The following is a 24,801-nucleotide window of genomic DNA, read 5'->3' on the forward strand; positions in this document are numbered from 1 at the left end:
GGAAATTCTATTATATTTTCCTAATTATTTCACTTTCCCAATCTGAAGAGACTATTTCACATCTTGCCCGTTCTCCTCAAACCTCCAACACCATCTCCTTCGACCCTCAATTTTCATGACCTCATTTCATAATTCAATGAGGAAATGGAAGAAATCAGAGATCAACTCTCCCTTTTGTCTGTTACCAAATACCAACCTACCTGAATCTGTGTCCAGAGCTAAGCCTACTTTCCAGTTATAATGGAACTGCTCCTATCAAAGGCTAACTTTTCCATCTGTGTTGTGGGGCCCATCATATCATCTCACCAATTCCAGAAATCAATTCCTGTAACTACCACTTTTATTTTATGCATCGATTTCCCTTCGAATGTATCATTCCTTTCAGCTTACACACATGCTTTAATATCTCCCATTAAAAAAAACAACCCTAAATAGACCCTACATCCCCTTATAGCTATCACCCAAATCTCTGCTTCCCTCCATAGCAAAACTCAAAATAGCTGTCCACACTTACAACTGCCTTATTTCCTCATCTCCCACTCAAGCCTATGGCATTAAACATTACCTATATCCTTTAACTCCCCAAACTATCTCTTGTCCTGGGCTCTGGATTCATATATCCTACTGTTTTCTTGAATGTCTAAAAGGTAGCTTAAATTTAAGGTATCCAAAATAGATCCTTGGTCTTCCGACTCAAACTTGTTTCCTTCTAATCTTTATCCTTTAAGTAAATGGTACCATCATCTACCCAGTCGCTCATACCCAAAACATATCAGGCAGCCTTGACTCCTCTCCCTCATCTCTCACATGCAATCCAGCTGAGCAAGTTATATGGGCTCTGAGATGAAAATTTAATTTTCTAGAATTCATTCAGAGGACTAGCCTGACTAGGTACACTGGGGGATACAGCAACTGAGACAAGTAGCTGATCTGATGTTAAACACATGTAAGCACAGAAGACACTATGATACAGTTGTGGAGAACAGGTGGAACTTATAGGGCATGGCTTAGGAGCTTACAGATCCAGACAGAGACTGTGATGGACATTAAGCTCTGCAGAGGACAACCAGAGGTCATACATGCTTAGCCTCGTGACATTTGTCTTTATGTTAGTTATACGCTGGAACTTGAAGATTTTTCCAAGATAAAGCTACAAGAGTGTACTCTCGACCAAAGTAGAGTCATCTCCCAAATGATGCCAAATGAAAACAATGCCTTATGACATTGTGGTATTTGGCAGTGACCCAAGGGACTGGGAACCCATGCAGATAACACTGCTGGGAGGGTGTTTCTAAATGATGCAGTTTATGAATCTGACTCTCAAAGGGTCACAAGCTCTGGATTATTATTTTGGGGGGGGATGGGTGGGACTCTTTTGGGAAATACCTTTTAATGAGAAATCAGAAGAGGCGATAAGCATGAGGAGCTTAAGTGAGTGTCCCAACATGCCTACCAGACACACGGGGGGCTGAGTGGTCTTGCTGGTTCTGTGGCAGAGCACCTGAAGCAACTACTGTCCAAAGAAGCGCTGGCCAGACCTCTGACCCAGCAGCCAGTACTTAGTGTATCAAGGTGCTGTGAAGAGGCCAAGAGTACCTGGACATGCCTGATATCTTCTGGAACATGAGGCCGCCAACCTGGGAAGAGGAGATACAGCGATTCTAGAAGGAGACAAAGGGGGACCTCCTCAAACAGTGCAATAATACACTGCCTAATTGGTACAGCTGGAAGGCCTTCCCTGGGCAGTGACGGACTGATCATGGCCTGACACATGCTGGTCTGACGTATCTGTGCCCAGTGGCTCTCTCTCAAATGTGCTACTTGTACTTGTGTAGGGATCAGTATTACTGGGCCTGGGCGTCTGCATCTGAGATAGGAGCATAAGGACAAACCTACTGCAAGTTCTCAGATATTATTAAGACAGCCATCATATTAAAAATGACAGAAGAAAAAATGCTGGTGTTTCCTTTGGTCTTTAACACACAAAAAGGAGAAGATTCAACATCTGGTCTGGGAATTCCAAAATGAGAAAAGTTTTCATTTAAATACATAAATATTTCTAGATTGCTGAGCTTCAGGCCATTATGTGTCTCATTTTATAACTGTGGAGTACTGTATTAGAAAACAGGGCTGGGCATAATCTGAAATAGGAAAAATAGATCAGAGTAAAATTTTAGCCAAGAGAACAGCATGGACTTGGAGTAAATTTATTTAATAATTTAAATAATGTTTAAATGTTTTGTTCTTTCCATTTTAAAAGTCTGTTAGAGGCAAAAGCTAACCTGTGGTCCTAGGAGAATATGTGAGAGACTGACAGTTGGTAATAGGGATCAACCTCATGAACGCTGGTACTGTACTGCTGTTTGGTTTTTTTGGTTATCACAGTAACTGGGAAGGGCTACTGGTATTTAGTGGGCAGAGACCAGAGATGAGAGACATCCTGTCAAATATGAAACAGTTCTGAAAAATAAGCTTCTGACACCCTGCATGACTTTTGAATATCTTGCCGGATATTTGTGCAGGAAGGAGGTTTATAATGATGTTTGTTTTATATATAAACAATGTATTTTTGTACATAAAGTAAACGAAGTATTTTTGTAGCTACAGGAATGCAGTACATGTAAATCTACTTTGTTTAGTTAGAAACTTTATCAAGAATTATTCACTGCTTTGGAAAATCATGTCAGTGACAACACAACACCTGTGATATGTGACTCACCAATACAATATACAAGTTATCACTGCACGTGCACTGGAGGTGATATTACATACAGGTGAAAGCGTCTGATTACTTAAGTTTTCTGCTAGTGAAGGTGCTGCTAAACTTTTACATATTAACTATGATTTTATTATATTTTCCTTTATATTATTATTAAGGTACTATGTTATTCTTTTAATTAGGTATGCAGGTGATTATATTATCTAAGAATTTCATTTTAAGATACTGAAAAGAACATTGTAAAACATTTATTATAAAAAGGGGGCGATCATACATGGTAGAAACCACTAGCCTATATGCTCTGGCTGCCTTCTGCTTACTTCAATTCCAACTCCTACCACCTGCCTCTTCACTCACTAAACTGCAGCTATTCTGTCATCCTTTCCATTTCTCAAACATCCAAGGTCATTCTTGTTTCTAGGCCTTTGCAGTTGCTTGTAATGCTTTTCCCCCAAATCTCTGCATGGCTTGCTTCTTTTTATCATTTAAATGTCAGTTCACTTAGGACTGAAAGGAGGCTTCCCCCAGCTATCTTTCTCCTGCTAGTCACTATTTTATTACCTTATTGTCTTTCCAACACTTTAATTATCTGAATTTACCTTATTTACTTCTCTATTGTCCTCACTAGATTGTGGGTTCCATAAGAGCAGAAATCATGTACATTTGGTTCACCACAGAAGTCCCAGTTCCTAGAACAGTGCCTGGTACCTAAATATCTGTTGGATGAATGTAATCCATTTTTAGGTATTCTTAATAAAGACTATCAAAATAGAATAGATTTGTGGATATATATTGATAGAACAAGACATCTTAATTCATGCCAGACTTAGTATAATCTGAATAAAGCTATGGGGCCAGGCAGACTTTATTCATGTTATAAGATTACAATGGCAGAATCCAGTTGGAAAAAAGTCACAGATTCTAAGACTTTTTTTTTTTTTTTTTGCAGTACACGGGCCTCTCACTGTTGTGGCCTCTCCCGTCGCGGAGCACAGGCTCCGGACGCGCAGGCTCAGCGGCCATGGCTCACGGGCCCAGCCACTCCATGGCATGTGGGATCTTCCCAGACCGGGGCACGAACCCGTGTCCCCTGCATCGGCAGGCGGACTCTCAACCACTGCGCCACCAGGGAAGTCCTCTAAGACTTTTAAAACAAAACCCAGAGCCATGAGCAATTAGTGATAGCTGTATATTATAAACTGCCTGATTACATGTTAAATATACTTATTTTTCAGTGTCTTTTCTTAAGCATTTCAAATGTTTACTAACTTCACACACACACCTACATAATCTGTTTCAACCACAGAGCTTTTCTAGTTTTCTAGCATTTCAAATTAGATCTTTTAGAGGCATTTAATTTTATGTGTGTGTTTCTAACAACTATTCTTTTCATCTTTCAATAACCAACCTCCCTGAAGAGAATCTTCTGCTTCAGAATTATAATGAAGTTTCCTCTACAGGGAAGAGTACTATAACAAGCTTGTAACGTATTAACTGCTCTGATCCAAATAAGGAAGCCTTTACTAGTTAGATGTTTCTGGAGCGTACAGACAGTTCTTTCTTTTAATATAGATGAATAACATTAGTAAAATTATTTAAGATTATTATAAAACTTGTCAGAATTTTTAACATAAAATAACCCCGAGAAACCGATATTTAATACATTACAAACCATATTCATTAGAATAGAAAATTTAATTTTTGCCATAAAAGTTGACATTTCATAGTGAACTGGCTGACCAATTACCCATATTTACAATATATCCAACTTCTTTAAATAAAATTATTAGTGATACGTGACTTACCAAATATTCTTCTGTGCCATACAGAGAAACAAACTGCTCATCATCTTCTAATTCTCTAGCTGCACCAAAATCTGTGAGTTTGTACACAGACTGTCCGTCTTCCCCTATTACACGCATGATATTTCCTGGCTTAATATCACGGTGAACTATGCCATTTTCTCGGAGATGATTCATTCCACCCACTTCAACAATAAATATAAAACACAGGAAATCATAATGTAGGTATCTATGCATATGTATGTGTGCATCAGACTCACTAATTAACATTAATTCATTTTCACTCGGTGTATGTCTTTACATAAGTTGGTCCAAAGTCATTTTAATCAAAGAAGTAACAGATTATACTTATATTTTGTATTTCATGTTTGAGTAATGAGGAGTTTTAGAATGATAAGGACCAATATGGTCTAAGGAAGAGTCCAATCTCTCTTAAACACTATCAAGAAAATGGAACACAACAGTCTTAAGCCTATGACCTCCAGAATTACTTTTGGTTATATACCTGTGGGCCATCTGCCTAAACTTAAGAATGAAGATTCCCAAGAAAGATAATCTTTCACCACAATTTTACATTTTTACCTTGGGAAAAAAATTCCACAAAAGAGTAAACTGGACTCAATACATAATATAGTAAAAAAAAAAAGTAATAGAAGGAGGCAAAGTGTCAGACTTGTTTCTACAAAAATATATTTCTCATATGCTTAGTGCTCTTCTAAAAATGCCACTTTCTTTTTTTTCTTTTTTTTAAGGGCAAAGGTGGCAAAATTGCTGAAATTAAGCTGTTTGGGCTAACTGACATGCAATGTCACAGAGTGATAGTCTGAAACATTTGTTTGACAGCTGACAGATTCATGTCCAAGCATGACATATAAAAATAAGTTTAGGGGTATCAACATTCAATTATGAAAGCTCAGGACTACCAGTATACTTAGGAAGGCATCAGTCTAGAACTTCTATTTGATTTACTAGGCTGTAGCATATATTGCTTCTTTTTCATTTTACCCTCACCTAAGTAGTCTCTACTGCTTCCAGTGTCAAGTTCAAGAATTCCCACTAACCTCATACTTTATCACTGGGCTTTTCCTATTCTTCAAATATTGATTCATTTCTTTCCAAGAAGGTATTATTCCCTTTGGTTGCCATATATATTTTTTAATAACAGCTTTGTTGAGATAAAATTTACGTATCATAAAACTCATTTTTTAAAGTAGTTAAGAGTCACAGAGTGTACAACCACCACCACCCATTTCAGAACAATTCCATTACGCCAAAAAGGACACCACATCTATTAGCAGTCACTCCTTGACTCCAGCTTCCCCTCGAGGCCCTGACCACCATTACTCTGCTTTCTGTCTCTATGGATCTGCCTATTCCAGACATTTCACGTAAATGGAATCATAAAGATATTGTGGCCTTTTGTGTCTGGCATTTTTCACTAAGCATTTTTCAAGTTATATCCGTATTATAGCATGTATCACTACTTCACTCTTGTAATGAACAAATAAAATTCCATTGTATGGATATACCACATTTTGTTTACCTATTTATCAGTTGATGGATACTGGGCTACTTCCATTTTTTTTGTTATTATAAATACTGGTGTAAAAGTTTTTGTGCGGATTTTAAATTCTTTTAGATAAATACCTACTAGCAAAATTGCTAAGTCATATGGTAATTCTGTTTAACCTTTTGAGGAACTGTCAGACTGTTGTCCAAAGAGGCTGCACATTTTTACACCACCACCAATGGTATATGAGGGGTTCAATTTCTCCACAGCCTCGCCAACACTTGGTTCTGTTTTGTCTTCTTGATTTTAGCCATCCTAGTGGGCGTGTAGTGGCAGCTCTTAATTGTTTTGACTGGTATTTCTCTAACGACTAATGACCTTTTTATACACTTGCTGGTCATTTGTTTATCTTGTTTGGAGAAATGTCTATCAAATCCTTTGCCCATTTTTAAATTGGGTTGTCTTTTTACTGTTGAGTTGTTGGGATAAAAATTCCTCATCAGATGTACGGTTTGCAAATATTTTCTCTCATTTTATGGGTTGTCTTTTTACTTGATGTTGTCCTTTGAAACACAAAAGTTTTTAATGTTGATGAAACTTATCTATATTTTTTTCTTTTTGTACTTGCGCTTTTGGTGTCATATCTAAGAAAGCACTCCATAAAGGTCTTTGGCTTTGAATGTAAGAAATTTATTTTTAAAAGTTCTTATGTCATTAAGTTATATATACACACATATATAATCATATAAATAAACAAACATACCCACATCTCGCAAAACAATTAAAAATTCAGACTCTGGTAGTCCATAGGCATTACATGGTTCTTCTAAAACAGTGTATAAACTTCCACATGGACAAAATTCCATAATAAGTACTTTATGTCTCGTTGTTACCTGAAAAAAAAAATCACTGATTGGGACTCAGTATAAAAAATAAATTTTTATTATATGCCAATATTTACCTGATTTCATTTAAAAGTTGGATTTACTACAATAATGAAGGCACTTTGAATTGCTTTTTACCTGGGGTTTGTTAAATATTTCTTTACTGTACAGATGAGAATTAACATCTTCTAAATTTGTATTAAAATTGGATTTGTCGGGCTTCCCTGGTGGTGCAGTGGTTAAGAATCTGCCTGCCAATGCAGAGGACACGGGTTCGAGCCCTGGTCCGGGAAGATCCCACATGCCACAGAGCAACTGAGCCTGTGCACCACAACTACTGAGCCTGTGCTCTACAGCCCACAAGCCACAACTACTGAGGCCGCATGCCACAACTACTGAAGCCCATGCTCCTAGAGCCTGCGCTCTGCAACAAGAGAAGCCACCGCAATGAGAAGCCTGCACACCACAACAAAGGGTAGCCCCGATCGCTGCAACTAGAGAAAGCCCGCACACAGCAATGAAGACCCAACACAGCCAAAAATAAATAAATTAAAAAAAAAATTGGATTTGTCTTTGAAGACAAACCACAGCAAGTCTAATTAGAAAATAACTGCTACAATGTTATGATTCTTTCAAAATTATGTTTAATTTCTAATACATAACGTATATTTACGATATTAATTCTTCTAACAAATCTCTTAAACTTGAAATTCTTCCTGTGACAAGCACTTTTACTTCAAAGAATGGAGTTCTAGACTCTTTTTTTTGGCCACGCCTTGCAGCCTGCGGGATCTTAGTTCCCCAACCAGAGATCGAACCTGTGCCGCCTACAGTGGAAGCGTGGAGCCCTAACCACTGGACTGCCAGGGAGTTCCCAGAGTTCTAGCCTTAAAAACAAATAGGTGGCAGAATAGCTGAGTCATCCTCTTGCAGCAAAGTTCTAGTCTGCTCATATGAATCTGAGCTGCTGATCTGTTTTAAACCTTAATTTTAATGTACCACTGACTATAAGATACATCATCAATAACAGCTTTATAGAGAAAAAGAAGTATTACCAAATTACAAATACACATTGATTATAAGATACATGCTCATTTCAGAAACTCAGAAATATGAATGAGACTTAAATCCAGTATTCATCTCCAACTTTTAATTCTTCTTTCCTTTTATAATTCTTTTTACATATCCTCAATATATATCCATAAAATAGTTTAAATTTCTCTACGACTGAGTAGTATAAAAAATAATTTTTTAAAAAACTGTTGTTTTGAAATAACGAAATAATTGAATGCTGATGAATTGAAAATTTGAGAAATACCCATAATCCCATCACCCAGAGATAATTATGTTAATATTTTGGTGAGTGTCCTTTCAGTCTTTTTTCTATGTATCAAATCGTATTACAGACACGTTAACACTTTGTATACCATATTGTATATATCAAGATCACACTGCATATATATTTTTAATACTGATTTTCTCACAGAACACTATACACAAGCATGCTCCCAGGTGATTGAAATTTGTTAAATCTCTCTTTTTATTACTGCTTAACTACTGTGTAGTAAAGAATTAATTTTAGCTAGAGAGGTCTGGTCTTTGCCCTTGGCTACTGGGAGGTGATTTGCTAGGCTTCTAGAATGTCCTATCTGCTAGAAGTGTCTTTCTCTGTGGGTTTTGGCCATGTGACAGTCTAACAATGTGATTTATGACGGGGATTTTGGACATGCACATCCGTTCCAACTTCCAGAGGAAATGGAGGCTAAAAGTATTAACAGAACCTATGGGAAGGGCTGACTACAGGTCAGTCATGCAGGCAGTATGTGATTGAGCCCCAATAAAAACAATGCACACCAAAGGCTCAGGTGAGCTTCCAGGGTTAGCAATACTCTGTGTGTATTGTCATACATCAATGCCAAGAGGATAATGTATCCCTGAGGACAAGGAAGATTCATGTTTGGAACCCTCCTATATTCTGCCCTATGGCCCTATGGATCTCTTCCTTTGGCTAGTTCTGATTTATATCCTTTTGCTATACTAAAATATAAATTATAACATAAGTACAGTTGACCCTTGAACAAAGGAGGGGTTGGGGCGCTGACGCTCTGCACAGTCGAAAATCTACACATAACTTTACTGTACTTGTGGTTCCGTATCTACAGATTCAATCAACCTCGGATTGTGTAGTACTGTAGTACATATTTAGTAGAAAAAACGCACGTTTTTATAAGTGGACCCAGGCAAGCTCAAACCTGTGCTGTTCAAGGATCAACTGTACAGTGCTTTCCTGAGTTCTGTGAGTCATTCAACATTCTAGCAAATTATCAAATCTGAGGGCAGTCATGGGAAGCCCCTAATGGGTAGCCAGTTGGTCTTAAGGGAAGATAGCCCTGGTGACTCCTGAACCTGCAGCTCGTGTCTCAATGAGCAGTCTGGTGGGGACTTCTCTATCTACCTGCATGGTTTGCCAAACTCCTCTGCAGCTCGTATCAGAAGTCTTGAACAGACCTGGCAGTCTAGAGGGCTATGCTCTTAACCTCGAGTGTAGCTAACTCTGGGTGACTAGCCAAACATTCTAACTTATTTAACCATTCTTTACTATAAACAGGGCAGCAATGAACATTTTTGTGCATAAAATTATAATTTACATTTCTGATTACTTCCTAAGAAGTAATCACTAAAAATGAAATCACTGGTATGAGGAGTATAAAATGCCAAACTGTTTTTCAAAAGGTGTGATTTTATTGATTACCCACACTAGCAGGATTTATATTTTTCTAATGACATTTGTATTTTCACTGTTTCCCACTAAAATCAATTCTGTCTTTTACAACTGGACTTCATATATCACTCTCTGGATTCCAATGATTTTTATTCTTTATAAAGCCTTCTTTGTATTGTTTGACTTTCTCCTTGATTTTTAAAAAAAATTTTTTTTAATTTATTTTTTATTTTTTTATTTTTTATTTTCGGTACGCGGGCCTCTCACTGCTGTGGCCCCTCCCGTTGCAGAGCACAGGCTCCGGACGCGCAGGCTCAGCGGCCATGGCTCACAGGCCCAGCCGCTCCGCGGCATGTGGGATCTTCCCGGACCGGGGCACGAACCCATGTCTCCTGAATCGGCAGGCGGACTCCCAACCACTGCGCCACCAGGGAAGCCCTCTCCTTGATCCTTATATAATTATGTCAATTTAACTTTAGCTTTTGTTTTTAGTAATAATACCGGTAACCATATTCTATATTCTTTTATTTCTTATACTACTTTTTCTGATTCCATGAGACTTCATTTCCATTGTTATAGCTATTCAAGAATCTTTGAGAATATTTGCTGGTATGAGACCTAATTTTCACCATTAAAAAGCCCACTGTTTATAAAACAATTTTTATATTAGATTATTTCTCCCGAATCGTAATAACTACAATAAACATGACACCGTTAATTAAAGCTTGACTACTTACCTCCTCTTCAATAGCAAATAATTTGACAATATTTTTGTGATTGAGTTTTTTTAACACTTCAAATTCTCTCATTTGAACATCCACTGGACGAAGAAAGCTTATGTTATTAAATACTTTGATAGCAAATAAGTCACCAGTTTTCTAAGAAAAAGAGAGAAAGGTTTTATTTATTTATAATATTATAAAGAAGATACAAAAGGTACCATTATAACTAGATATGGCAATTTATCTTTTTTATAGAACACCCTGAATATTTTTAAGCATTAGGTAATTTGTACTAGGACTCCTGACCTTTTTATTTTAAGCTGAAATAAATCAATCAACTGTTCAGTATTTCTTTCAAATTGAATGCTTTGGAATGTAGAAAAGGCTATTTTTTTCATATTATAAATAAAGCTTCCTCTCTCTATATATATTTATATATATATATAAATAAAGCTTCCTTTATTTATATATTTCATATCATAAAGCTTCCTTATGATACACGTGGCAAAGATAGTCATTTACATATCAAAAGAGCTCTAACAGTACCAAATGTGAACGTGTATTTTGAATAAGAAATAGAAAGTGAAACTCACAAGGGTTTCTCCAGGGCCTAATAATTTTAAACTAATCAAAGTAGGAAATGAAAGATTAAAAATTATATTCCACATATGCAATTTTTAGTAAGATTCTCAAAGTAAGGCAACTAACTTTAAGATTCCCTAGCTGGGGGCTTCCCTGGTGGCACAGTGGTTGAGAGTCCGCCTGCCGATGCAGGGGACACGGGTTTGTGCCCCGATCCGGGAAGATCCCACATGCCGCGGAGCGGCTGGGCCCGTGAGCCATGGCCGCTGGGCCTGCGCGTCCGGAGCCTGCGCTCCGCAACGGGAGAGGCCACAACAGTGAGAGGTCCGCGTACCGCAAAAAAAAAAAAAAAAAAAAAAAAAAAAAGATTCCCTAGCTGGATAGAATGTGTATGTATGTGTGGCGGGGCTGGGATTTGAGAATAAGGTTAAAGCAGATCATCCTCACTGGACTACACCACTGCTGCCTCGGGTAACCTTCTGCAACTTCACCTCGAGGACTAGGGCAGATTGTTGCTTCGCAGATCATTTCTAAAGGGTCAGAGACACTTCCTTTCCTCTACCAAAGCTCCGGCAGCACCCCACCTCTCACTCTCTCATGGCATACTGAAGTAGATTAAACACAGAATTACAGTGCAGCCATAGTTGGGAGGGAATCCTAGAGGTACAAAATACATGCTAAATTTCAGGTAAACATTACACTGTCATAGTCTTCATTTAATTAACCTTTCTTTGAGGCTCTCTCCCAGACCCTCCCACCTCTTTCCAACCACTCAGGCCACATTCTCTGAATTTAACCTTACTTTTCCCACAATCCAAGGTTGAACTTGCCTGGAGTTAGTGGAGAGACCATTCGTTTCTCCTATGAGCTCGGGGTTCAAGCATGCCCTGCCTAAAGATGTTTCATGGGTCTCTGTCTTTTAGGACCTCTGTGCTCTTCCTGCTTTGAAGCCCTCTCTACAGCTTCTCACACAGATTCACCACCTACAGCCATCACCCTCTTCCCCTCAGCTCAGAATTTCATAATCTTCTTCTTAAAACCATTTAGCTGCATCACAGTCTCACTCTTCAAGATCCCTCTTGGGAGACCACTACCTGTGTTATGTGATCACTCCCCCCTCTCTCCCCCACTCTCCCCACACCAAATACCCATATATTCTTTCCAGAAGAGAAGACTCATTGACTGTTTTCAGACAGTATGAAAATGGAACAACTTAACTAGAGCTCAACTACACTGTTTTCCCATTTGATCAGCCAGGGTAAGGACACTGCCAAATCTATACCACGCAACAGAGAGATTTTTCTTGAGGACACCTGTCTCAAACTTAGTCTGAAATGAGGAGAATCCTAACAGAGGAGCAAGCAGGGAAAAGAACACAATGTTGTAATGTACCCACTATGACCCAGGCCAGTATTTTCCCACCTTTTGTAGTCTACATCATACCTGTGAGATCACTGGGATATGTGTGGGAATGTCCCATTTTCCCTCTATTCAACTGCACAGTCACCTATCGGTCACTGTCTCTAAGTCAAAGCATGATGAATAATATTTAGAGATGCACGTGTACATATATATATACAACGTGCAGGTCAACACGTCCTTGCTACAGCTCTCTTCCCTTTAACTTCACCTCAGTTATCACACACATATACACGCATCCACACACAGTAGTAGCTCAAGGCAACTTAATGAAAAAGAGACAGATTAAGTAAGTAATATACTTTGAATAACAAACAGTAAACTTAGGGACCGGGTCACTCTGAGCAGTAACATAAAAGGGTTTAGCTAATACAGTTAAAGATGATTGAACAAACAGTTATTAAGGGTAAGCAGGATTTTGGGGGTATAGTCCTAAACCCTTGAAATTGATGTCACTGAGAACAAATATGGTTTCTCAAAACACATCCCAGGGAAGACTGCTAGGGACTGAATACTCAACTGAGTGTTAGCAATATTTTAAGTCAGTTCTTATGCCTCTCAAATCCTTATTTGAAGCTTTCGAACTATAGTGGATAAAGAACAGTTTTACTTCCTTTGAAGAAGAACTTCAGGACAGTAGTCTACTCTGTCCTCATTCATTCATTTATTCTTTCAGTCAACAAGCATTTACAGAGTGCCTGCTAAGTGTAGGCACTTACAAGAAGGACACTGGATATCTACGTAAGGAAAAGAGGATCAGAAAATGTGAGATATTTACTAGTGCCAGGCACTTTATGCCTCCCTCAATTCCTATCACTACTGACTACCTGTCACTCCATCAGTTTCTAATTTACGTTCCTTCCAATACCACCTTGCTACTAAACCCAACACTCTTCGTGGGCAGGTACAGCACATTATCTATAGCTCAAATCACTAGGTCCACCATAGTGTCTGACACATACCAAGTGATTACTAAAGCCTGTGAAGTTAACCAGGGTCACAGGAACACAGACGGTCAGGTGCGCCTCACTGCTAAACCCAGAGGTGCCACGCCACCTGTTTTCTCTTCTTGGCACAGTGCACAAAACAAAAACAATTTCTAGGACAGGAATATCCAAGGCTGATCACTATGAATCTGACCAAGCACTGGAACCTGCGGACAATTCTAGAATTGGAGGCGAAAAAAAGCTAAAAACTGTACGACACTTCCGATTCACTCTCTAAGAACCACAGAGGAAACAGCACGCACCTATGAATGTTCATCTCATTGCCACAGACAGAACTGACTGGTGGTCTCAAGGCTACAGAAAAATATAAGGAAATTCCTCTTCCTAAAATGTTTAGAGCTCCTGTGCTGAATTCACAGTGCTGAAAAACTTGTGAATGATTATTTGCATGATAAAAGGATGTTTTTATTCCATTATTTTTCCAGCTTCCTTCCCAGAATAGAAACTTAAATGATCTTAAATCTCTTCATTTTAAATGACTTTAATTACCTTTCACTTCATCCTCCAATATAGAATCTGACACAGAGTCCTTTTGGTTCTTGAAATGCCTCTGGGATTAGCCCTTTTATTCTATTCTCACTTGCACTATAACAAGTTCTGATTACCGGGATACACAGTCTTTTAAACCTGGGCTCCTTGATGATAACCTCCCTTTACTCCCATCTACTTTGTAGAATGTTTTACTCTGGGGGCATACGAAGCCTTAGCACAGCACAGCAGAATCACCTGTGGGTTTCCCTCAAAAATACCCACCTGCTCCTCACCATGCCTCCCTCTATTACCTCCTACCCCAAATCACTGCTGCGCTGAACTCGGTCAGTGAGATCACTCACTACCGTAGGAGCATTAGGTCGAGGAAAAAACCAAACGGCACAACACTAATCTTCCCAAGTTCCTTTTTTCAAACAACCTTCTGTTTTTCTCCATTCCCAACACCTGACCTCTGCCACCACTGGGTAGATATTACTGCCTCTGACACAAGCTATACCTTAAGCAACCACAAAAACACATACTCTCTCTAGACAAATTAATCAAAAGCACCAAGTCTCACTTTAGTACAAGTGTGCGTCTCAGAAAACTACATATGTGGTGCTTTCACAGGATTCTCTGTACCAACCTTATGTCTTCCACGAAAGACGTTTGCAGTAGCTCCTTGGCCTAAAACATCAGATAAAAGCCACAGGTGATTCGAAGTACTCTGCATCTCGGCGTGGTCACGTGATCCTCTTGTGATACTGAGAGAAAAGAAAAAAAAGGCATGTTTGTTTTCAGGGAATAATACATTGAAGAAACAAATGTTAGCTATTTTTACTCTCAAGAAAGATCACCTATTATTTATTACTAAATCAAAGTGCATCAACAGTCCCCAAAAATCTAACTTTCCAGCAATAGTAAAGACTAAAATGCTGCATGGGCTCTGAAAAAACATTAACGAATAACATCTTATATATTCAATTTAATTCACTTATTCCCAGGGCTGAAAAAACATCAACTTCCCTTCTAATTTTGTCTCTGTCAATGAGAGTGATATTGGCCATTTACCTCCTTAAAATGTTTTGAAAGATGAATCAATGATAAATCATATTTTAAAGTGTTTTGAAATAAAGTAATAAGGTAAAATACAACAGAAATATAGAAAAAAATTACTTTGTTTCCTTCCAGGGCAGGGCAACACTAATGAAAACAACTGTTGCCACACTGCATAACACTTGTATAACTTAAAATTTCACCTACACAAAGCCTGACAATCAGGAAGCAAAGGTGACTTTTCAGCAATAAATTTTGAAATTCACTTAAGGATAGTTTCTTCAACCTCCAAGTATATAAATAGACACATACCCAGTGTGTATTAGCAAGTCTTAAAACATAAGCAAGGGGAGGCTAAGCGTGTACGGGGGCAGGAGGTATATGGAAAACCTCCGCACCTTCTGCTCAATTTTGCTGTGAACTTGAAACTGCTCTAAAAAATAAAGTCTATTAAAAAAAAAAAAAAAGCACCACCCCTAGCCTTGTCCTTCAATATTGAAAAGCTGTAAAAGTATATTGTAAATATTTGAGCTCCATGTTGGAATAAAAATGAGGTATGCTAAATAGCATAAACACTTGTCCCACCATGCCACCTTAAACCTGATGCAATGCCAGGTTGAATCAAAACAGATCTTGCTCTCCCTTCATAGTAAGTTAGAATGGACTAGGTATTCAGTGATGAATTAATGACTGCCAATATTCCAAGTAGGGTTAAGTACACAAAGAATGGCCAGGGGTCCAAATTTCACCAATCTCTGATATACTCAGAGAGATGTATATAATTTTACCACCCATCTAATTCAGATAAGGCAATTTTACATACAGCAACTTATTGGAAATAAGCAATAAAAATACGATTCCTCGGGCTTCCCTGGTGGCGCAGTGCTTGGGAATCCGCCTGCCGATGCAGGGGACGCGGGTTCGTGCCCCGGTCCGGGAAGATCCCACATGCCGCGGAGTGTCTGGGCCCATGAGCCATGGCCGCTGAGCCTGCGCGTCCGGAGCCTGTGCTCCGCAGCGGGAGAGGCCACAGAAGTGAGAGGCCCGCATACCGCAAAAAAAAAAAAAAAAAAAAAAAAATACGATTCCTCTTTCAAAATATGAAATACACATTTGCCAGCTACTGAGATAATAATAAACTTCTCAAATATCTTTTCAATAATATCTTCAAATACTTCTCAATATGAAAAGCTTTGCTCATTAATGTAACTGTTGCTTGAGATAACTATAATTGGCAAATAATATCATTAAGCATCTATCTATACCTAGTGGGTAATATAAAACACATTTATCAGCTAAGATATCTGCTCTCTATATGCAGAAATTAAACTATGGTGTCACAATGATCTGGGAAATGTCTTTTGAAATTATCTTCCAATAACCCCACAATAACCGCACACTAAAACATGACTCAGCACACCCAGAAGGTACTTGCTATATAAATCGTTCCAAAATTTGGACACAATATAGGCAGGCACTCAACAAGTATGAGACTGGTAATCCTGCCTTAAGTCTACTTCCTTATGCTGTCCAAAATGAAAGTTACCATCTGTCCATAGATGAAAACAGGCTTGGTGACGCTGCATATGGACAAAGTTCCAGGGTTGCCAAACTCTACCACTAAGTGAATCATTTATTAAACAGATATTATATTCAGCATTCTTCAGGGAAAAAAGTCGGTCTTTGGTTATGCATTTTTCAATTACTGGGTAGAACTTGTTTTGAGGCCACCTACTAAAAATACCTGGGAAACGGATTGGAAATTACACTCATAAGCCACGTCCCAAAGGAAAGGTTTGGGCATTTGCATTATAGATGTGTACATTAAAAACGTCTTCGGCTTCTGGCTTCCGGCGAGTCAACCCCCGCTTCACTAAAACACGTCTCTTTTTAATCGTCTGAAAAAAATCAAACGATTTAAACACTGCCAATAGCGTCCACGCTCGGAAAGAGAGGTAGAAAGCGGCCAGCCTAACTCCAAGGGAAAGGGGCATCCGCCTGTCCGGGCGGCCAGGGCCCAACCCCGGTAACAGACACATCCTCTTTCTCGGTTGCCCAGCGCCACCAGACCCGGGAAGGTCCGGGTCAGACGGCCGGCCGTAGGACGAGGAGTCCAGACGCAGGGGACGGGCCCGCGCGACCATTCCGGCCGGCTTTGCACGCCCCGGACACCCGGGAGGCGGTGTCAGCCCAGCCAGAGTCGGGGAGGGCTCGGCCTGGGGTCCCGCTGTGCTCCTCCGGTCGCCCGCCCCGCCCCCGCCCCCGCCCTGACTCAGCATCCCAGTTTCCCACTAGGGGGCGGGAACGGTCCGTGCGGGCCGTGCCCGGCTCGGCAGCCCGTGCCCCGCGCGCCTTCGGCCTCTCCGCCCACGCCCGTCCTGCTTACCTCGTCCGGTCTCCACCGCGCCACCGCCAGCAGGCTCCCGCGGCCTCCTTATGCCTCAGGGCACTTCCGGCTTCCCGAGCACAGGCCGGGGATCACGTGACCGGCGTGCGCGTGCGCACTTCCGGCGCACCGATCTGGGCCTCGGCGTCTGCTGCCAACGCTCCTCCCCCGCCCGGCTCTCTGAGGCCTCTGTGGCGCGGGGCCGAGAGGCTGTGGGGCGTCTGGACCCCGTCCACACCCTCCGCCTGTGCCCCCTTACTCTGAGGGTGAAGCTGGAGAGCCCTGCGCAGTGAGCGCAAGGATTCAGATTCCAACTGCGAATCCCGCCCCGTCCCCGACAGCCAAAGGCGGAGTGAGGTGATAGTGGGACAGACAGTGGACGGGTGATTACAAACATGCAAATAATCACGGGTGTGCAGAATGCTGGACACATGAGGGGACGTCGCTGGAGGATATCATACTCTGCAGGGATAGATTCGTATGTATCTTAAAGACCACATTGGCTGCAGGGGAGCCAGATTATCGGCTGCGAGTAATTCCGACGTGAGATTCTTAATGTAAATAAACTCATTTAATTCCCTCTTTTTAGACGGTATTTTGGAAAATGGCAATACTGGATAATCTAGGGACTAAAATCAGATCCCCTGCAGTATTCGTGACGCTAGGATCTCAAGCAGCTGTTCCCGAGTGATCCTTTTTGCCCACTGACAGAACTGCAGCCTTTCTCAGCGTAACGTGAGGCAGAGAGGCCGAAGAGACCTCTGCAGATAAGGGCTAAATTTCTGAGGGAGGGAGGCGGAAGGAGGGAGTTCTTCCCAGATGAGAACTATAGGAGCCGGCAGTGAAATAGGAACCTATGGCAGAGTGGGTAAGAGCAGAGGCTTTTTAATGGAATAGACCTAGGGTTGCAGTCCCAGCTCTCCCTGCCAAATACTGACTTTAAGCCATTTTTTAAAAAACCTCTGTAAGCCTGTTTAATCACATATCATATATACAGTGGAGATAAGGAAAGCCCACTGTAATGCTTGTTACAAAGGAATTTACTTTATTAAACCTTTAAACAATGTTTAAGTGATGGAATCATTCTACTGTAACAACAATCTATTCACTGCTTACATTCCCACCAATTTTAGTTGTCCCCTATCTAATGCCAAGAAGAGAACCTGTCCAAGTTCCTTATAACTCACATCTCAAAGGTGAATGGGAGAAAATGTGATTAGCTGAAGGCCTTGATTCACATGTTTACCACATGAGTGAGGAACACTGAAATACATTTTCTTAAAGATCAAGCCGTTTGTGAACCAATTAATATTAGTATTTAAGATTTAATAAACTGTTAGGCACAGAACTATACCAGGCCTCATAAAACTGTATTTCCATAGTTAAGTCATACAAATGCCTCAGTCTTACTGCCTCAATGAGGCTGTTAACTGATGAGATTCACCGTTGAGACAATTATTTGGGTGTTTGCTTTTGGAGACTAAGAACAATACAGAAAAGGTAATTCATGGTGAAACAGTCCTAATTGCTATGGTACTCCCTAAGTAAAGTGCTCTAGGCAACTTCAGGGAAGGAAGGTGGGAATTATTACACGATTAGATAACATGAAGTTTTAATTTCTGTTACAGACTCAATTCCCACATTTTGATTTCTCTTAGCTCTGAAAACTTGTTAATCTTCTGAAGGGCTTTAAAGAACCAGGGGAAAAGGAGGTGTTGCCTTTACATATACAGAATAAACAGTATAACAATAGCTATTATCAAGCCTTCATTTGCAGATACTGTAGTAAGCTCTTTTCATGTTTAACTTACTGAATTCTTAGTTATGAGGTAGTTATCATTATTTCCCCCGTTTTACAGATGGGGAAACTGGGGCAGGGAGAAGTTATTTAACCTGCTCAAGATTCTGAAACCAATTACTGGCAGCACTGCTATTTGAACCTACTTAATCTGGATCCTGAGCCTGTCTAAGCTCTTAACTACTATGCTATGCAATTCAGTATACTTTGGACAATTAGTTCAAGGATCACTGCAATAGATGCAATGATCTCTCCCACTGTAAAAGAAACAATTAGCTCTCACTCATCTATTTTTTTTTTTTTTTTTTTTTTTTTTTTTTTCAGTATGTGGGCCTCTCACTGTTGTGGCCTCTCCCATTGCGGAGCACAGGCTCCGGACGCGCAGGCCCAGCGGCCATGGCTCACGGGCCCAGCCGCTCCGCAGCATGTGGGATCCTTCCCAGACCGGGGCACGAACCCGTGTCCCCTGCACCGGCAGGCGGACTCTCAACCACTGCGCCACCAGGGAAGCCCTCATCTATTTTTAAAACCATTTTTATTTAAGTACAGTCATCCCTCAGTATCCACAGAGGACTGGTTCCAGGACCTCCACAGATACCAAAATCTTTGGATGCTCGTTTCTTATATAAAATAGCATAGAATTTGCATGTAATCCATGCACACCCTCCCACATACTTTAAATTATCTCTAGAATACTTATAATACCTAACACAACGTAAATGCTCTGTAAATGGCTCCCAAGTGCAACAAATTCAAGATTTGCTTTTTGGAGCTTTCTGGAAGTTCTTTTTCCCAAGTATTTTTGACCTAAGGTTGGTTGAAACTATGGATGTGGAACCTGCACCTACAGAGGGCTGACTGTATAATATACATTCCACTGATCTATTTTTACAGTTAACTGTCAACTTAGTTTAGTACCTTTATTCTATGATGTAAGGAAAATATTTATAATCTCTTCTGGAATTAACACCAGGATAAGATTTATGTGCAAAATTTAGAATACAATTTTAGGGAATTTAGAAGACCACTGAAGCCCATCCATGAAACCTCTAGGGACCACATGGGCCAAAGGTTTAAAAAAAACCCTCAACCACCCTAAAACCTTACTTAGGCTTTTAAAATTTAAACTTAAATGATGACTACAGTAAGTGTGCTGCTCAGTTTTGTCCATCGTTTCTTAATTTTCCAATACTACTACTGATACTATTTGTCTTCTTGGTTTCTTCCATAGTCATGAATAAAAATGGGGGAAAGGGCTTCCCTGGTGGCGCAGTGGTTGAGAGTCCGCCTGCCGATGCAGGGGACACGGGTTCGTGCCCCAGTCCAGGAAGATCCCACATGCCGCAGAGCGGCTGGGCCCGTGGCCATGGCCACTAAGCCTGTGCGTCCGGAGCCTGTGCTCCGCAACAGGAGAGGCCACAACAGTGAGAGGCCCGCGTACCGCAAAAAAAAAAAAAAAAAAAAAAAAAAAAAGGGGGGGAAGGCAGGGGAACTAAACGGGCAGCTACTACTTACAAGCATCATAAACACATAAGTATATTGTGCCCTAAGTAAATCTAGTAAGACAGAAAATATTAGATTTTTAATTCTATCAACATACTGACACAGGCTTTTTCTAGTTCATTTAAAAAAAGGATTCTGAATTATTTATTTATTTATTTATTTATTTATTTTTTTTTTTGCGGTATGCGGGCCTCTCACTGCTGTGGCCTCTCCCGTTGCAGAGCACAGGCTCCGGACGCGCAGGCTCAACAGCCATGGCTCACGGGCCCAGCCGCTCCGCGGCATGTGGGATCCTCCCAGACCGGGGCACGAACCCGTGTCCCCTGCATCGGCAGGCGGACTCTCAACCACTGCGCCACCAGGGAAGCCCCTGAATTATTTAATAGAACTAAGTCGCATGTAATCTTTTAGGAGCATAAGTAAATAAATCATCCATACACTTATATGTGCAATCCTTTAAATAGGTAGTCAGGGAGAGATGAGAAAATAAGACTCCAGTATTTATAATAATTCCAAAAAAGACTCAGTAGATTTCACTACGTAAAATTTATTTCCTTTTTTTTAATAAAAAATGTATAACACCAGCACCTACTCTTCAATCAGTTAATTTATGAAACCATTCTCTTTTGTAGAATACACATTGGCATTGAAACAGTTTAAAGAAATGTAATGGCTATCTACAAAAAATTAGTTTTGATTTGTTGTATTTCCCCCATACTTTATGAGTCTGCACACATAAAAGAAAATTAAAATTTTCAAACATTTTATATTCAGCAATTAAAAAAAACAGTACACTGCTTTCCTGCTATGGTCTTTATAAAGGACTTAAATTTTCAAGTTAAAAAAAAAGGTACTAGGATAACTCTGCTGTATCTTATAACAGCATTTTTATATAGAACGATTTGAATTGGCATGCAAGCAACTTCTCTAGTTGTCACATACCAGTAATTTAGGGAAAATTACACCCATTTTACAGAAAAATCCCAATGCATATACTGCAATAAGCTCAAAGCAGTGTTAAAAAGACCAGTGTGAATGGCACACAAAAATTGTTTCTTTATAAATTATTAACTGGAATTCCTGATCATGAAGTAGGCACAGGGAGATCCAGTCCTTAGGGCTTTGCTCTCTGGAAAAACACCTGTAAATAAAGTATTAGTACAATTAGTACCGATGTCAGAAGATTATCACCTTTACCTGAAGAATGGCTCCAGGTTACTGGGTGCTAGTCACTCTTTTGTAAAATACAATAGATTATGTAAAACATTTCATATACTCCATAAATCCACACATAATACAAGTCAAGAACTTTCTCTTCTGGACAACTTGATAAGGTCTAGAGATAACTTATGTTGCCATTTACTAGTGAAAATAATGGTATCACTTCCAATGCTGTGAGATTCAAGCAGTCAGAGGAAAAGATGCTCTTGACACCTTTTTGCTGATTGGCACTACTGTCAAAGTTAATGCTAGGAAATTAAATTTTGAGGAAGAAACAAACAAGTCAAAGCTAAAGACAGCAGTTGTTATCTCTTAACTATTTATTTATTTGATTATGAAAAAATACTTCCAATTCAACATTTGAGACTATGAATGAGTAGGCTAGAGGTTGTGCTAGGCACTGGCTCAGTATTACTACCTTCCATAGTTGGGTACATGTTAAGTGAGTACTCGAAAGAATAAATGGTAGGCAGTAAGCTCATTATGGATAAGGACCACATTCGTCATTATATCCCTAACACCTAGTAGATCAGACATTCACTTAACAATTATTAACTGTCTATTGACTAAGTGGAGAGAAAAGAATCATCAATATATGAGCAAAAAATAGCCCTACAAAGAGGCCATGCTTGAGATAAGCCTAGAAGAATGGGTAGAATTCATAAAGGAGAAGCATGCTAATAAGGCAGAATTCTTGAAGAACAGCAAGAATAGTAAAGACTGTTCCTGCAAGAGAAACGGGAAAGGTAGTCTGAGACCAGAATCTGAAAAAAAACACCTAAATGCCAAACTAAGAAATATGTACTTTTTAGTCAATAAGTTATGAAGATTATGAGGAAGAGGAAGGGATTTCAGAGGACTGTTCAATGTTTTCAAACAGATCAGCTTGGATAGAACTATGGAAGGGAAATGAGAGTGAGTTAAGAAGCCTACACCAGAGCGGCAGCAGTAGAGACAGAAAGGACGTCAGAGAGCAAGGAGGAAGCAATCAGCAAGCTCTAAGGATCAGTCAGATAGGAACAGGGTAGGCACAAAAGAAGGAACTTCACTTTTCCCAACTAGAAGAATAACGCCATCCCGGAAGAGAAGCTGGGCTGGGGAGGAAGACTTTATAAATGCTGCTCGGATGAATATGTTTGGGGCACAAGCCTGCTACAAGGTACCCAGATCTGCTATAACAGATACCTCTAATAGAGAGTTACAATTTTTTTAGTCCTTTAATCCAGTGTGATTGATCTGTTACTTAACAGTTACCTCCACAGGCACTTTGCTTTTATGGGGAAATGGGAGAGAGGAGGGTTCTCAATGACAGACAGTAACTCTATCTTCTCACAAACTCCTTTGTCAGTTTAAGCTGACAAACTACTACTAGGGGAAAAACTTGCAAGGGAAGATGTTAGCACCAAAGTCAAAGGATAGCACATTTATTTATCAGCAAAGCCCCTTGACTTGAATGCCTTGGGCAAAAGAACGAGGGAGCCATTAAGTTACCTACCACTAAGAAATTTAACACAGTGCTTTACCCTCAAATTTGCTGAATGAAGATAATAAATAAAAATAAAGAATAGTTCCTCATCCTGTCACACTGTAACTTTATTTCCAGGCCATGAGCTCCTTGAGGGCAAGGAAAGTCACTCATATTGGTATTTGCAGCAGTTAGCATAGTATGTGTTACATAAAAAGCAGTCATGGAGAACTGAATGACTGACTACCCGGGTGAAAGCAAGATACCCGTTTCATGGATTTAACTGTAAACATGAATACCAAATACATATTTGGTACTTCTTGCCAACTTGGAGGTTGATTGGTTGGTTTGTTTTAATTTGGTGATTTTATGAATGTAAAAAGAGCCTTAATGGCCAAATCTGAGGATTCTACTATTTGTCCATTTTGCAATTCAAAAGTTTCAAGATAGGATATAACCAAGTAATTCATACTTGTTTATTTTTAGCTCCTTCCTTTCAACTCAATATGGGCAGCTGTTCATAAACATTACTTGTTCTCCCAGTCCTCTAGTTCCTATTTAATTATATCACAAAACTTAAAGGAAACTTACATTTTCATACCAACATGCTCAGGCACATACACATTCAGTTTGCTTATCTAACTTTCTATAATCTTTTGTAGGAGCTCAGTTGAAAGGGGCTTCACAGAAAACTCTGAAGTGTAACATCTATTAACCATGGATTCTTAGAAGCAGGTTTTAGAGCAAAGAGATCCCCAAATATGTAACTGTTGGTCAAACTACAGTATGACACAGTATCCTGTAATATGTATTCTCTCTTGGCTCTGAAACGTCACCTAATTGTATGAAGATATGTAAGTTTTTCCAAATACCTACCTTTAAGTAGTTTTTAAAAACTTTAGCATCAGGCTGCTGAAGCGCTTGGCAAAACTCCTAGGGGGCCAGGAGGGGAGGAGAGAGAAAAGAATGAGTCTATTTGTATTAAATTCATCATAATTCAAAACCACAGTATTCTTTTAAATTATGATGAAAAAAATAAAATCGACCATCTTAACCATTTTTATGTGTATAGTACCAGTGTTAACTATAGGCAACTGTCATGCAACAGATCTCTAGAATTTTTTCATCTTGCAAAACTGAAACTCTATACCCAGTGAACAACTCCCCCTTTTCCCCTTTTTCCAGCCCCCATCCCCTAGCCACCACCATTCTGCTTTCTGTTTCTAAGAGTTTGACCACTTTGGATACTTCATAGTACGTGGAATCATGCAGCATCTCTTTTTGTGACTGGCTTATTTCATTTCGCATAACATCCTCAAGGTTCATCCATGTTGTAGCATATGACAGAATTTCCTTTTTTTTTCTTTAAGGCCAAATCATATTCCATTGTATGTATATACCACATTTTACTTATCCATTCACCCATCAATGAGCATTTAGGCTGCTTCAAATCTCTAGGATTCATATTATAATTTATCAATTAATTAACCTGAACAGTTCCTCACCAAGAAGTTTATATGACATTTTCAAATGT

The 24,801-nt window shown here is 39.7% G+C and overlaps 2 protein-coding genes across 5 annotated transcripts in view; both read right to left on the reverse strand.

Annotated features, from left to right (window-relative positions):
* The window catches only part of TBK1 (TANK binding kinase 1), a 41,825-nt gene extending 24,446 nt beyond the window's left edge, over nucleotides 1–17,379 (reverse strand). The window contains exons 1-5 of one of the 3 annotated variants that reach the window (XM_081247978.1): nucleotides 17,281–17,379; nucleotides 14,485–14,602; nucleotides 10,375–10,515; nucleotides 6,795–6,924; nucleotides 4,525–4,706 (exon numbers count right to left, since the gene is read on the reverse strand). In XM_081247978.1, coding sequence (XP_081104104.1) covers nucleotides 4,525–4,706; nucleotides 6,795–6,924; nucleotides 10,375–10,515; nucleotides 14,485–14,571 — 540 coding nt within the window. In that variant the 5' untranslated portion in view covers nucleotides 14,572–14,602; nucleotides 17,281–17,379. Of the gene's footprint in view, nucleotides 1–1,596; nucleotides 1,789–4,524; nucleotides 4,707–6,794; nucleotides 6,925–10,374; nucleotides 10,516–14,484; nucleotides 14,603–17,280 lie in introns of those variants that run through there. The other 2 variants (XM_081247979.1, XM_081247980.1) reach the window with 2 other exon arrangements.
* A 3,733-nt stretch (nucleotides 17,380–21,112) lies between these two features.
* The window catches only part of XPOT (exportin for tRNA), a 38,310-nt gene continuing 34,621 nt past the window's right edge, over nucleotides 21,113–24,801 (reverse strand). For both annotated transcript variants that reach the window (XM_081249818.1, XM_081249816.1), the window contains 2 exons: nucleotides 24,144–24,200; nucleotides 21,113–21,722 (listed from right to left, as the gene is read on the reverse strand). In XM_081249818.1, coding sequence (XP_081105944.1) covers nucleotides 21,696–21,722; nucleotides 24,144–24,200 — 84 coding nt within the window. In that variant the 3' untranslated portion in view covers nucleotides 21,113–21,695. The remainder of the gene's footprint in view (nucleotides 21,723–24,143; nucleotides 24,201–24,801) is intronic.

This window comes from Mesoplodon bidens (assembly GCF_964165515.1).
Source record: "Mesoplodon bidens genome assembly, chromosome: 11".
In the NCBI taxonomy this organism is placed as follows: Eukaryota; Metazoa; Chordata; class Mammalia; order Artiodactyla; family Ziphiidae; genus Mesoplodon; species Mesoplodon bidens.